Source organism: Megalops cyprinoides, chromosome 23 (genome assembly GCF_013368585.1).
Source record: "Megalops cyprinoides isolate fMegCyp1 chromosome 23, fMegCyp1.pri, whole genome shotgun sequence".
Classification (NCBI taxonomy): domain Eukaryota; kingdom Metazoa; phylum Chordata; class Actinopteri; order Elopiformes; family Megalopidae; genus Megalops; species Megalops cyprinoides.
Genome location: NC_050605.1, coordinates 11077610 through 11093697, shown reverse-complemented (window position 1 = coordinate 11093697; position 16088 = coordinate 11077610). Strand labels below are relative to the sequence as shown.

At 44.7% G+C, this 16088-nt stretch overlaps 1 protein-coding gene across 1 annotated transcript in view; it reads right to left on the bottom strand.

The window, feature by feature from the left end:
• Window positions 1-15682, bottom strand: part of LOC118770332 (neuron navigator 3-like) — a 138099-nt gene extending 122417 nt beyond the window's left edge. Inside the window, exon 1 of the mRNA XM_036517935.1 lies at window positions 15437-15682. Within this exon, the coding sequence (XP_036373828.1) occupies window positions 15437-15682 (246 nt within the window). The remainder of the gene's footprint in view (window positions 1-15436) is intronic.
• Window positions 15683-16088: the final 406 nt, after the last annotated feature.

Genomic DNA, 16088 nt, shown 5'->3' with positions numbered 1-16088 from the left:
GGCCGACCCGCTGCATCTGGCTCCGGGTGGACAGATCAAAGCACCATTATCTCTGGCTGCTGAACCCAAGGTCTAACTGCGCTGCTGCAATTTAGCCATGCCTCATCGTGTCCCTCTGAAAAGGAAGTCACACTTTCATTTCGTACATCCATGACCAGCACTAACCTGGACAAGGCGAGGAAGCTATGATGTTAGACCACCACTACGCTGAATTTAGACAAACCAATCTCTGTATAACAAACCACAAATGTATCTTATTTAAGACCTGTGTAATCACTCCACATGTTCCTCTACTGTGTTAAATTATCAGATCTCCCGCATCATGGCAAGCAATCTGATTGGCAGGCTGCCAACCCTATACAGTGTACACCAATGAGACTTCAGCTACTGAAATCCTGGACAACAACAGACACAGGTCTCTACATACACAATTACAATGTTCCTTCCTGCTCCATCAGGAGATATTCTTTTTGTATGATCATTATTAGGCTTGTAACCAGTACATACAGTTTGAATTTGGCAAGGTCCTTTAAGTTCTGATCCCAAAATGCAGCCCAATGTACAAAAATAGCTTTAAAAACATTGGCCAAGCTTGTATTAGGGGTCAACATCCATAAAAAGTTTCCACTTTGTTTATTTTTGGTTCCCATTGAAATCACTCCATCCTTTTAATCAGAGAGCAAGTCTCAATACAAGGCTGACCTTGTGCTACAATTAGAGAGGAGTTCTACGAATCAGTGATCGATTGCACTAAGCCAAGGAGTAATCAATTTGCTTTACCACTCATTGAGATAAGACAGGCAATGTCTAATGGAGTGCTAATGGAATGAAGTCACAAATAATATTCACCCATGAATGAAGAAAAAAAAAACAATAAAAAAATTCTTAGGCTGTATGAGACATTTAGCTGCCTCGGTCAATCCACAGTAACATATTAATACCTTCACAATATCACATAGGTTTATAAGTATGATATGTCTATGTTATAAATCATTTGTAAATGAATGATTAAGTAATCACAGAGGTTATCTGTTCTGCCTTGGGATCACTATCAGTATGTTGGCATAGTGAGAGAATTTCCATAGTCCTTTTATACATACCATGGCTAAGGAAATGTGCTGTTTTGAGAAAAACGAGAAAAAAAGAGAAAAACGACTAGTCAGCGTGAGAATCAGTAAATGCCTTGCCATTGCACGTCCTCTGATATGCACAGTTATACACTCCCTCAAGTGTACACAGTAAATCAGCATTGCACTGTACAGGTGCCTGTGTTAGGTATGACTGCTTAAATACAGGTATGTTAAACTGGTCACATCAAATCTACACAGCCTGCTGATGAAGAATGGTGATGACATCACAGAGCCAGTGGCAGGTGCATTGTGGGAGCAGGCTTATGGTAAGCCAGTGACTTTTGAGGTTTCCATGGTGTACACAGGTGAATCAATGGAAGAGCTGCCAAGCTTTACAGGCTTTAATTTCTACTACACCAGGTTTGTGCGTTTCCTGCCACATGTCCGCCTCTGGCTACAGTCCTCCCCTTGAGTAAAAAAAGATTGCTCCCTCCCACAGTTTAAAGTCTGGCAAAAATGTGAGAGATCTGTTAATACGCTCGTTATTCTGCGTTACTTACCAGACATCCTTATGTTGAGCCACCAGCATAACTTGAGGTTTACACATCATCAAATGATGTCCTTCTGCTGGAGTAATTCAGGCTAACAACCTTGCCAAAATGCACAAGAGCAGTGTCCAAGCCTGGATTCAAACCTGCAACCTTCTGGGTATAGCAGCACAAAACACTATTGAACATGCTTTATTTGTTTATTTGTTTTTTTTCTGATAGCAGCAGTTGTTGTATGAGCACTGGAGACTAACCCAATTCATTTCGATCAAAAAGTATGTGTACTTAGCATACGGACAAGTCACAACCCATGTATAATAATCATCCACGGATAATGTCATCTGCCATCCAAATAATGTCACAAAGAAACCACCAATGACTCTGTCTATTATGTGGTTACTCAGACTGGGCACAGACTTGAACAACACGGTGGTATTATTTATTTTTCAGAGTAATTCTAGTCATTTATGCAGGCTTACACAGAAAAGTATTGAAAGCACGGATTACTACACATTCCAATTCACCTCCTACTAGATGCACAGCTGTTGGGGTGATCTGAGGAGAGAGGACAGGGAATCTCTGACAGTTGACCTTTCAATCTGAAAGGAACTGCTCAACTTGATTTAATGCTTTAGGCAATCAAGAACATAACTGGCCACCCATTGCCTTTTATGGCTGTCTGAGCCATTTGAAGATTCCAAACATTTAGAAAGCCAGACAGACTGCGTAAGAGATGACCAGAAATGTGTCCTGGTGAAATCTGACTTTTTAGCCAACATCTAGAGAAATGGGCAAACTGTCTCCTGGGGTGTATTTTGAGAGGGCTTTACTGTAATTGCACAACCACACAACTGCTGGCGGGGATATATAGAAAATAATAAGAGCAACAATGGCTAAGACAGCATGGAGGGCCAGTGGTAGGATGATTTTAAAAATAATTTGTTAATTTAGCAGGATTCGCACGTCTGAATATTATCCTGGAATTTAAGTAGGATTAAACCAGCCCTCTGGTCACATATGAGGTGAATCATATTGAGTCTGAGAAAGTGAGGAGTGAAACTGGAGCTAGAAGATGATAATTCACTCTGCTCTCTCTGTGATATATGTTCAAGCTTGGTGGAGGAGGTTTAGATTAAGTGCCAAATGTGATGATAAAAAGACAGGAATACTGCTAAAGCAATCAGAACACTCACTGGTTTTATTTACCCGAGGGTAAAGGTGACTTGTTTAATATTAAATCAGACATTAAGCCGAAAAAATATACCTACAGTATGAGCAGCTTCTGCAAGAGTGCTAATGAGATTTAAAGTGAAGACATGCACACAGGGAAAATTCTGCCAAGACTACTTAAGACTGGGCGTAATGCAGCACCTGCCAACCTAATACAAACAAGGCACAATTCCACATCTCGGAGACGATCAGCAAACTTGCCCCCGATTCTGAGGTAAATGTTGTAAATTGTACATGTTTGCTCAGGTTATAATATCAATACCATTGACGGCCTATGTTTAAGTACAGTAATGGTTGTGTAACTCAAAGTTCATCCAGCTAATTTAACAAGCACGTGAAATATTTCATCTGCAGTTGCAAGTGTAATTAGACCCTCTGTTCCATGCCAATACCACTTCAAGTATGTCCTATCCTCCTGCCAGATCATAAACGGATCCAGGTCTGTCAGTGTAAATGTCTTCTGTCTTAATCTTTATTTTCCTTAAAATATTCAAATCTATGGTTCCATGCACTTGTATCTCTGCTAGTCAGCTTGTATCTTGTCTGGCCAACTGTTGAAACTTGGAAATGTAGTGCTTCTAATATTGCTGACTCCTTATATGGCTATTTGATTGTGTGGTACTCTGCCTCACTTGTAAGTTGCTTTGGATAAAAGCATCTGCTAAATGAATAAATGTGAATGTAATGTAAATGTAAAGGATGGAGGGGATGTCAGCATGCTGGATGAGGCCGATACTGCTGTTTAGTAAATGCACCCCATTTCCACACGTGCCTAACTCAATGGGATCTCTGATCCGTGGGTGGGAATTTTGCCCTTAATCCACCCACAGTACCCTTATGATAGGTACCATGATTTAGTGCACTCCAGCTGTACTGTCTTACAAACTACACTGACAGTTACCCTGGATTCTAGCAAGTGTAAAAACAAAAGAAAGAAAATAGACATAAATATAAGACATGGATAATAATGACAATGATGATAACAAAAATAACAAAAACATATCTCAGCATTTTCCAGTGAAGTGGCACTTGCATGACAGGGGCCACAAGACAAAACAAGGCAAAATGTGAGGGTGGCCTAATGTTGACCTGCTGTGTCTGCATGCTGAGACTGCAGTGTCTGAGTTCAGTCACAGCTGATCAGCCTTGACTTTCACCCCAGCCTCTCTCCCTCTCTCGCGGTCTACTCTGGCTTCCAGGCGATGGGTAAGCAGCTGGCCATGCCTCAGCGGACACAGGAAGTCAACGGGAGCCTTCACCTAAAAAAAGCCACTTAGCAGAGACAGCGACCCTTAGCCAGAGAAGAGTGCCAAGTTATCACGGGGAACTAAGAATTGACTGAGTGTCCTTATGAATGAGTCTGACTGAAGCTCCTTCCTGTTGTTGTGCAAACCTCAGGCTAAATCGGAAGTTTTTGTTTTTCACCCCCTCTGCTGTTTACTCTCCCCCTAATGAGCCAAGTTCCGCAGAGACTGATTCATTTATTTAAGGTGATGTCTGCGCCGAAGAACAGATGAAATATCCGTGCCTTGATAATGTGGGGACTGCGTTTGGCCAGCTACATAAATATCCGGCCTTCGGAAGCCAGTAACCACCTTTGGTACATTGATCTTTAGCCTTTATAAAGCTTCATAAACTCCTCTGATTGGTGAGCTGGATGCACACAGCTAACATGCAGGATTACACATCCACTTAAAATCCTCGATTTCACAAACTCCCAGGAATATGTAGCGTTTCAGAGCGAATCTTGATCCTTGCATTCCCAAGGTCTGATGCATAACCCTTGGCTACAGTTAAACAAAAGGCATAGTTTGTGATTGTAAAGCCCAGTTAGCCAGGTCAAACTGCATGCAATGCCTGCAGATCACCAAGACAGAAAGAGCAGCCTTTCCTCTATTGGATGAGGCTAACATGGATAATATACAAAGACTTGAAAACTGGATGAAAAGAAACCAATGAAGAAAAGGTGCATCATGAGAAAAATGATAGCTTATTCTGCAAATGTATGCTCAATGTTTGGCTTTTAATCGAGAACACAGAGATCAGACTGAGCCACATGAGCTGTTAATCTAGACTGACCCAGACTACATTACAATACATCATTCACATTTAGCAGATGCTCTTATCCAGAGTGACATACATAGCTTTTTGATGTTATCCATTTATACAACTGGATATTTACTCAGGCAATTCTGGGTTAAGTACCGTGCCCAAGGGTACAGTGGTAGTGCCCCAGCGGGGAATCGAACCAGCAACAAGCCCTGCTACTTACCCACTACACTACACTGCCACCCCCTAGACCACCATCTTTGCTGAAGCTCCTGAGGTGAATTCCTCTCTGGTCACAGTCCTCTGCTGTCTAAAGCAGAAGTGTTAAACTCCAGTCCTGGAGGGATGCTGTGCACACTGGTTTTGATTTAAACTCTGTTCTCAAATGCTAACATGGACCAATCACTACACTGTCTCTTTTTTGACATTTTTGTGGATGATAAATCACATTTAAGATGATATAAAACACAAGCGACATTTCACTGCAAGGCATTCCTGGAAATGTGTGGGTGGAAATGAATATGCCCGATGGGCTGATTGGATTAAGTCAGAGGAGCTGGACAGAACAAAAACCAGCATCCACATGGCCCTCCAGGAAGCAAGCTCCACCAGCCACCCTAGCAAAATGCTGAGTGTTGTGTGATCATTGTCCATACGGTCAGGCTTCAGTGGCCAGAGCCCGGGCCAAGCATTCTGTAAAACACGGGGCTCAAAGCATCCCCTGTCGTTTGGAGGTGGAAACTCTGCCCCCCCAACATTTCCTCTGTGGATGTCACCTTCTCCTAGCAGACAACATTGTATAAACCATTCGGTGCTCCCCATCCGTGGGTTACTGTAATGAAGGAAGTAACTGACTGAGCTTTGGGAGGATTTCTGCAGCCAAAACTCAAGAGTGTGTGATTTTGATACCATAGGTGGACCAGCCGGATGTCAGGACTCGACAGGGGACTGGCGTGGGAGGGGGTGCAGCCTAAACCTGCAGTCTCCCCCTAGGAGAAATCAAAGTTAGAGAGTGAGGGTTTAACAGCCGGACCCCTCTCTGCTACTAGCACATCTCCGGAATAGAGCTTTGAATACTGGACTGTAACTGTTTAGGGTGATATGGGCTATCAGGCTGACACTTTGGTACAGATATGGGTTTATTTTTACTTCATCATTTACACATTTTATTTCTCTCAACATAAAAAGTTCACATTCACATTGAAGCTGACAAATAATTTGACATTAATAAGAAGATGTAACATTTCCGACTTTGTCAGACAGTCAGGCGTGAATGAAAGGTCGCATCTGCGATTTATTTGGACCATAAACATGTTTTACTATGTGGGTGCGGATATATTTTCTCAGGACTGTAACAGATTCCTCTGATCATTAAATCCACTGCGGTCAATCATAACGGTCTGCTTTATCATGCAGGAGTTTTAGATTTATGCAAGAGTCTTTGAGAGAAAAATGACCTTTAGCTAAACCATGGAAATCGAGAGGGGAAAAAAAGATTATATGGAAGTGGTAAATGCAATCAGAACAATTTGGAGCCTAACAGATCAGAACCCAGTCTGCAAATAATTTCCTCTCATAAATGCTGCGACATTGCTAGTGTGTTGGCCACAGTTGGTTTACATCTTCCACATGGACCAAAGCAAAGACTTGGAGTCCAGGCAGGAGTGGTGTTTCCCATAGTCCGTATCACTATAGTCCCTTTAGCACTGATCATCAGTTATTGTGAAATACACACACACACACACACACACACAGTTACAATGGTTGATCTTTCCTGAACACCTGCCAAAGATCTTTACCCAAAATCCTGCAACTCTCATCCCAAGAATAATGGCCCTTCCCAGGAAAGGAAATTAATATCTGCAAGAGTTGATCCCTGGACAAGGGAAAATGCTGATACGTACCAGTTCCCCTCCAGCAGCCCTTTCGCCAGGATCCCTGCCCCCCGATACACAGACGCTAACAGCATGTTCTGCTCAAAGTCAAGAATACAGGCCACTGCCAGTCACTTTCAGCCATGTGAAACAATGAGCCCGTTCATGCAGCGGCTAATCTCCCCCTTCTGCTCTGAATAGAGTTTAAACTTACAGTTAGGTTACAAATTGGAGTGATAACCGTGATCATTCTGTGAGTCCCGCTGGACACAGGTAGAGAAATGCCTGTTTGTGTGACGTTGTCCTCTACTGCAGCACAGAGGAATGCTAGCTGCAGCTGCACAGTGGACAGTTGCACAAGTGGCATAGCAGAATGTGCAAAGTGACAAGCAAAGGGGTCGTTTTTTTCAGGGGTGAAAAGATTTGTGGAGATTTCTACTATGCAGCCACAACTAGCATTCACATTAGCTTCACTAGAGCATGAAGACACATGAACACCCTCAGTGGCTAACAGACTTGAAAAAAACTGCCTGGTTTGTATAGACACTGTAAGCAAAAATGCCTTCAATGTATCAGCAGCAGCAACTTCAACATTAGAAGTGAACAACAAAAAGGTCATGGTATTGTTCATCAGAAAACAACTTAAAACAACAAATAGTGTCCATATTTGCTTTGCAATCAGATACTGTATTCAGTGAGTGCATCTATCAATGCGAACAAAAACCAACCTCAATTTTACAGAATATTGTCCATAGTGTTAACACTTGTGTGTGTATGCGTGTGTGTGTGTGTGTGTGTGTGTGTGTGTGTGTAACAAGTGTTTTTCATTCTTGGCCTCACTTCTGTGTGAAGCTTAATTCGAAATGATTAAATTTAGATTACCGAAACATTAAGTTAATCTCACCAAGACTCTGCCAAGATCTGTGCCTGAGTCCCACCTTTCCTCCCTTTCCCTTTTGTAGTGTAGTCCCATTAATGCTTCAAACCTTTATCCTTCCTGTATCAGTTCAATTATCTGATCCACATCTTTGTTTTATGAAGTGTTGTGCTGCTTTCCTCACTTTATTACACCCCCCCCCCCCCCCCCCAAAAAAAAAAATGCACACACGTTTAGAGTTACTGATCTTTTAGATATCCACGTGTCACACCCTACAGAGAGTTGACAGGTACATCAAAAATCAAATGCCTAACTGTTTCAGTCAGCAAATCTAACCAAACCCACCTCCTCTTGTACATTGAACCAAGAGTTTCAACTCCACAGCACAAAGCCAGCCACCATCTCTTAAGCCGGACTCTGAAAAAAATGGAAACAATACACCACTGCACCCAAGGAGGGCAAGAGAGACATCCAGCATGCAATTCATTTCCCAAAACAGCTGCTGCTGGCAAATGCACGCTGCCACAGACAAAGCATTGTACCCACTGCGAAGCGCCGTCCTGCTGCTCTAACAAATGCAATGAGATTTCGATTTCAGGACAGTGTAACTGTTTCCTTCTTTATGGGATTATGAAAGCATATTTGCTTGCAGGATTACTGATTGTCAAGGACTGTTGTGCTTCACCCTTGGTTTGGCAACTGGCCTGAAGAGAGCCCATTCTGCACATGAGGATACTTAGAGGTAAGAGATATCTGTGCATTGGAACACTTCAGAAAAGTTTTCCCGGGGCAGGTCGTTCGGTACACTGCATCAGGAACGTGAGGTGAAACGATTTATTTATTTATAGAACGGAGGATAACTTCCTTTGTCGTGGGAACACATCTGACATGAAGCAGAAATGATTTCATGCGCGGCCAAAACAAGTCTGGTCAATGAACCTCAATTCAAGTTTTATTCCTACATGGCGATCAAAGCGAAGAGGAAATGAGGAAAACTGGGGCTGTCCCATAAAACATTTGCCGAAATTAAGCCGTTCTGTGAAAAACGCCGAGCTCTCGCGTGGGAACAGACATGAGCCGCTGATAAATAGGCAAATGCCTGTACACATCAACCGACTGCGATGGCAGGCCAGACCCACAGCATCTGCCTCTGTGGTCTCCCTGAACGTGCTACAGCGCAGAGTATGGCTTTTTTGTGGAACAGGTCCAGAGCGCTGTGCAGTTCTGCCCCAGTCCACAGAGACAAAGTCTATAGCTGCAGACCGTGTTCTGCAGACGCTGTTCAATCACAGTGTTAATCCCTACTACTTAATGGCAGAGTAATGAGGGGGGGAATCTGCACAAAGGTGAAATGGGATTCCCCCAACAAAAGCAGGGTGTCAGAGTAGATCATCATACAGTACTGAGTCCTGGGTGGGCCAGTGTTGTTGTACATTCGCACAAGGCACTTAATCCAGACTGCTTCAGTAAATATCCAGCTCTGTTCATGTATTTGTGTAATCTCCCGTATGTATGCAAGCTGAAGGAACACCATTACATACTTATGTGGTAGACCCCCCCATAAAGGACTTTGACCATATGTTGTGAGTCTGTTCCAATGCAGCCTAGCTAATTACAGGCTGAATTCAGAGCAAGAACTCATGACATCTGTGAATCTACCACTGTATGTGCCATTCTGGGTACGTGGGCTTAGTTTGAATTGCTGTACAAGATTGTACCACTGAACAAAGCACTTGAAACTTCTCCAAAACTCCAAAAATTATATGCAGTTTGCTCCTATCCGGGAAATAATATTTTCAATCTCTCTACAGCTACCAGGTACTACATTCCATTTAGCTGATGTGAGCTTGATCATTCACAGGTGCTCACCTGATCACTCGCTTCACCTGCGCATCTGGAGTCCCCCAATCTTCTACTAAACCCACTGTTAACCCAGTCACCTGAACGCCAGTGCATACATGATGGAAAACAGCCCCCAGTGCAACGCACACTTTCACAGTCTATTTACCATGACCAGTTGGATAATACAGATCAAATGGTCCCACAATGCACTTGGGACAAGGGGCCAATAACATGATATGAGACACAGCCCCACTGTAAGTGTGGTTTAAGCTGGAAAACTCAGCCGAGGCTGAAGCGTCTGCAAAAATTAATGACCCCCGTCTTGCTCTTGGTTCGGTCGAAAGAGAACAGAGAAGGAGGCGTATCATCCCCCCAAGGGGTAGTGCTCTCTCCGCGTGTCTACAGTATCCTCCAGCGTGCTATGAAAACTGTTTACCCTGGAGCCCAGGGGACAGTAAATCCCATGACTGAGCTGGTCTGTGCTGTGTAAAACCTGACTCACCAGCCTGACTAACGCCGATCTCTCCTGACTCACACCCCCCGCCCCCATCCTCATTCTGGTCTACTTCCACAGTGCGCCGGGATGACAGCTCGCAGTTCCCCGGGTCCGTAATTACCCGTGAGGCCTGTGTTGTGGTCTCACAGATGTTCCCTTTCCCAAATCAGAAATACTGGCGCAGGACAGGAAGAAAGTCGGGCCAGGGTCCAGGGAATGGCAGCAGTGTGTGGGTAATCAGGGAAGGTAACAGAGTGGGCCAGGTGCTGGACTCGCCTGCCTGTTTCATAAACCAATCTTCAAAGGAGGGGAGAGCAGGAGAATGAAAGAGAAGACAAAGTCTAAGTCAAAGGAAGAGGGAGAGGGGGAAAGGAAAGAGGACGGATAGAGAGAGACAGAGGGGGATAAAGATAGACAAAGGAGAGAATGAGAGAGGGAAGAAGACAGGCAGTAAGGGATGAAGGAGTGTGGGTAAAGTAAAAAAGGGAGGAGTGAGAAGAAAGACAGAGAAAAATAGAGCAAAGGAGTATGGACGAAGTGCAAAAGAGAGAGGGAAGGACTGAAAGAGAGATGACTAAGAGAAGGGACGGACACACGTGTATGATTAGAATTACGCCAAAGCACCACAAGAGCACACACACGCGCACGCACAAGCACCTCCTCTACTTTTTGTGCTCGCAGTCTAATGAGACTGGGCCATGGGTTCTCCATGTTGTTTTCAAGTCCTCTTTTGTTCTTTTGTTCTTATGGCATTAAATAACAAACAAGTGGTGGGGAAAGCTGCGTGCTGTTCTCGGATCATTTAATTGCTATACCTTTGAACTAACATAAACCCCTGAGGAACCTGATTTTTCTAATTCTCTTCCCCGTGTGCGACTGCAGACTCTCACGCAAGGGACAGCAGGGTGGTACGCTTCAGTACATCAACAGAGCATCCAGTAGCTACAGTATCATTTCATCTCTTTCCCTTTGATACACAAAATGAAGATAATTTGGCTGTGGTTGCAGAGAAACATTACATTTCATTGCATTCACTTAGAGCGGTCTGATATCCAGTGACTTACAAGATTACAATGTTTTTAGATGTCCTCCACTTATACAGGTGGATATTTATTGAGGCAATTTGATTTAAGTACCTTGCCCAAGGGTACAACAGCAGTGCTCCACCTGGGAACTGAGTCAGAGGCCAGTGGTACAGATGAGGGTACATGCCCTGTCTGTTATTACTAAACCACACTGCCAAAACAAGTGAAAAGCAGTGAAGGCGGCTGGCACACTGTCCAAATGTTGCAGGTAAACATTTCACCATTACAGACAGGGGCCAAAGTGAGGTCAGGGTATTATAAATGACTTCTGTACAGCTCATCAGAATGCGTGTCAGAAAAACAGAACTTATTGAGTGTTTGGGATGTTGTCATTTTTCAACTGATCTGACTCTGCCAAGAAGATAGTCTGCTCACTCTTGAATTGTTCCCTTGGTGCAAACAGGATGTTTCCCAAATCCACTATGTTACATTATAGCCTGTTGTCGATCCTATTTTTCTTCCTGTTTTAAGTGAAGCCTGACTCTGCATCACCTGCTATATTTAACTGAGTAATTTTTCGTAAACATCTCTGCTTCTTCGCAGCAGCAGGCAACACAAACACCAGGAAAATACAAAACAGAAAGGAAAAAGAGCAGCTGTATTGTGAGCAGATATCCAGGGAAGTAACCATGAACTAGGCCTTAGTCCGTGGGGGATAGTGTCTCCTTCTGCCTTCAGCCGGTTGTTCACTCCTCCCATCTGTCCATCTGTCAACACTTGCTGGAAAACAGGTCATGTTCTTGCAGATGACATGGAACCAGTGTGTCTGAAGGCCCAACTCTCCAAGGGGAAAACCCCCTCCTCCACAGTCAAGGGAAACAGAGCCCAGGACCCCTGCAACACCCGGTACACATTCACATGCTTTGGGAGCTCAGCATCGCTCTCCAGGTCTCCCCTCGTTCTTCCAGATAAGGAGTCTCCCTGGCCGGACCACCCATCTCTCTACTGGGAGGAGCTGGCACGTCCCAGACTTTTCTCAGCTTCCAGCTGCTCATCCGTCAGGCTCTGCGCCGCCGGCCGAAGGCCCGTGTTTACATTCTCCACACGCACAGTCTGTGACTCCACAGGTCCCATTAAGCGCTTATGCTCTTCTCAGCGCCGCGGCTGGTTCTCCGAATGGATCAAATCAATAACAAATCAATACCGGACGCAGTCTTACATCAAACATCAATAAAAGAAGGAAAATGTCTACACCTCCATTTTACTGACTTTTATGGGTTAAATCAGCACTGATCAACAGGATGTAGGTCATAAGCACAACAGGATATTTCACTTAGGCAGAAATTTGCGGCTGATTGTCCATGGCTTCAATAAACACCAATGAGATGCACAGTTAACAAGATCGAGATCCGAAAGCAATAACGTTTCACCGCAGCGAAATTTGGCCTCCAATATGAGCAGCAGGAGAAGCAGAACAACATGGCTTCTGTTTTCGATTAGCAGATTGAGGTTCATGCTAATAATGGAAGGAAAAGGTTAAAGCAGAGCCCAGAGAATCTTGTCACTGTAGTAGATGTGCAATTAAAAGGGAGGGAGGGTGAACGCATAGACAGATGGCGTGTAATACAGGTTATCTGTGACTGGCTGGTGCTGGGCAGAAATCTTATCTCTGGGCTGCAGAGACACTGTCATAACATCAGATACCCAATGCGCTAAATCAACCACACAGAGGCGCATGAGGAGTCCCACTGTTGGGAAAAAGTGGGGCTTTCGGTAATCTCCGCATGCATCGCCAAGTCCCCCACTAAAGAGGACAGCGTGGAGGCAGAGTGCGTCAGCTCAACCAGCTGCTTTTATTCCCATTCAGGGGATCTGCATTGCAAGGCGTCATTCTATGCCTTGCTTTGGCCGCCAGAGGGTTGCCTCCATAGCTCGCTCCAGGGGTTCAGGGAGAATGTGACATCAGACAGTACCCCCGTCCCTGCGCACCACCACTAGCCCTGTCACTTAGCCAGACACATCGACCAGCACCAGACAAAAGGCTGCTGTTTAAATTCACACTGGCACAACATGCTGGGTGTGTGTTTTATACAAGGCTACACAAAAAAACATGGTGACAGATTTGTGCTGTGTTTCAAGGAACAGGGATCTTCCAATACATGGACGCTGCTTGGTTGCTTAACACATGATGATGGCATACTGCAGTCAAGGAACCACTGCTCGCAACAAACATAGTGTGTCACCATTGCTATTAGCTTTGATCGCTCAAACCGTGAGTCGATCACCAACACTAAAAATAGCCATCCGTTCATCTCTACTTCTCCTCTCTTTTTGTCATGGATTCATTTGATAGTAGTTCCAGAAATGTTTTGTTTTCAACTGCAGGCACTCCATTAAAACATGCATTACCTCCAATACCCTTTAGTTTTGTACCAATGTGTTACCGATCACAGTGAAGAAGCATTGGACTGGTCTACTCTCAAAGGACACAGCTCCTCTGACAGCCAGCGGCGGGATGACGGAGTGTGAACACTAAGAAGGATGCAGGTGCTACTCAGGACGACTGCAAAAAAACAACTCCCACACTGACAACAGGCACATAAATTACTTAGCAAAGCTTCCCTCCTTCCAAGGGCCCCACTGCCGCAGCGTTTTACTGAACTGGGGAGAGGGTTATTTAACGGAAACGGAGACCATTTCTCACCATAAACATCCCAAAGAGGTAAATCCTGAGAACATTTACTCATAATGTGTAAAAAAAAAAAAAAAAAAGCCCAACCGTAAGTGTTTCCAGGAGAATGGTCTAACCGATTCCCTTTGCTACTTCCTCTTTCTGTGCCTTATTGAACAGTGTGTGAAATTAGCATGGGTTTACCAATCCACAGAGTGTTCCCAGCTCCTCATTACATGCCTTTCTTATTAAGTTACCATGAAGGCGTATCATGTGGTGACCCATGTTTGTTAAGGATCATGATGAGTGTAAACAGCCCAGTCACAAGTAATGTATTAGTATAATGCACTGGGATATCGGCTAATCCATCCCACTCAATTAGCACTTAATCTCTGTTGATAGACATCCAGATTTAGTTTCTGGTCAAAAAACATAACGCTGGTCCAAATAACTGAAATATTGGCCCAAATAACCAAGATAAGCATGAAGGTCCACCTGCATAAGTAACTGAAAAATAGTTTGCACAAGTAGCCACACAGATGTAACTTCTTTTCATTGCCTTACCTTACATTTTTAGAAGTTAATCAAGCACAGCAGAGCAGCATGCTTCACCTGAGAGTTGAAAAAGCATACTGCGCTGGCCTGCCTTTCCTCGGGACTGAATGAGCCCCAGAGCACTGGATCGCAACTAAAGTCAGGAGGGAGACGACTAGAACAGGCAGGACGTTTCTCAGGGACAATGTTCAGCAGCACCGTGGGAGCAGAGCAGGAAGAGGTACAGTGTAGTCAGGGTCACCGCTGAAATCAAAGGCAAGGTACAGGCCTCTAATCTGCACCGTAAAAGCCGGCATGGTAACTGACATCACTGAGGTGTAAAAAGTAGCCCTTATCCTAGGCCTAGTTACTTTAAAAAAAAAAAAAGGTTGTGAACTCTCCTCTGAGTTAAAGGTGACTGAGCCAACCACCACAGCTGTTACCCAATCGTTTCGTCAAGCAGAAACACATGGCACTGTAAGATGAAAAAAATGGTCCCTCAGGGAAATTTCAGAAATCGCATCTTTTTCTTAAACCTCTATCCTCTCGTCTGCTCTCCGGGCAGCCCAGCTTTCTGCAAAATGACACACACATTTCTTAAAAGAAGTGTGGTGTATCACAGCACCAAGCATGTGTCATTTGAACTTTTCAGAAGCGTGGTAACGATTGCTATGCTCTGGTTTTCAATCGGACTTCACAGTTCGTTTCACTGATCACAATTTTTGTAGCTTCAGCAAAACACTACACCACTGTTCACCCACAGTTAAGCATATTAGTGCATGCATACACTAAGGACTACAAGGCTTTCAATCAAACACAGATTTGCTGGACCATGGAGTGCTGGAAGAATCTAAGATCCAAATTTTATTATCATAAGCATTAGTAGTGGAGCAGTCAAAGCTCTGGTTTATACAGTAGTAAAACATTAAAAATCCTTTAAGACATCTGCTGTAATTACATATGTAAGCTGAGTGTTTTTTCTGTTTTCCTGGAATATAGTCTAAACCAAAACAAGCCCAGAGAAATGTAGCCCACTTTTAAACTTGACAGTAACAAGCATGCTTATGTTAACAACTTCAAACCTGAAGCTACACACTGCACAAACACCTGTGGTGTTAATCAATGCACTGCTGGTGGTTTCGCGGCACATGCCCGCACAGAGGGTTCAAAGGTAAAGAGACCCAAGGCAGCAGCCTGCCCCCGGCACTGACCTTGCCGACCTTGCTATCCTCCGACTCTTTGCTCCGCCCCAAGGGCACCCCCTGCTCCTGGTACCCGCAGGGCGACTCGAGGGACAGCGGACAGGAGAGCGCGGAAGGGCTCGGCCCCCTCAGGTCCACAGCCCCGGGCATGCATGCTGGGGACACCACGGTCCGGTCCAGGTTTTGGATGGAGAGAGTGCCGTGGAAGGGTCGCGAGCCGACGGCGGGCTGCCTTAGCTTAGAGGACAAACCCACCACCGGCATGCTCTTGGGCAAGGCAAACAAAACGGAGGGGAGCGAGAAGGGGGGGAAAAAAAAAAAATCAGGAGCACTGTCTCCCTGTTCCCACAGGAGAGGAGAAACAAGAGCTCAGTGTCTCCCACCGTCTGGCAGGGTGGGAGAGAAGAAAAAGTGCGGCTCAGAGAGAAATCCTTAAGGGGAGGGCAGTCACAGTCATTCTGCAGCCTACAGAGAGCTTGACTCGCAAGAAACTGAGCAGACCTCCCTGTTGCACTCTCTCGGTCCTCCTCCCTCTCTGACAGAGTTCCACTATAAAACCAAACAGACCTGGGGGGCGGAAACCCCTCTGGAAGGTAACTGCCACTCCACACGTTACCTATGATTAGAGCAGAACACGCGCTCGCGCTCTCTCTCTCTCCCTCTCTCTCAC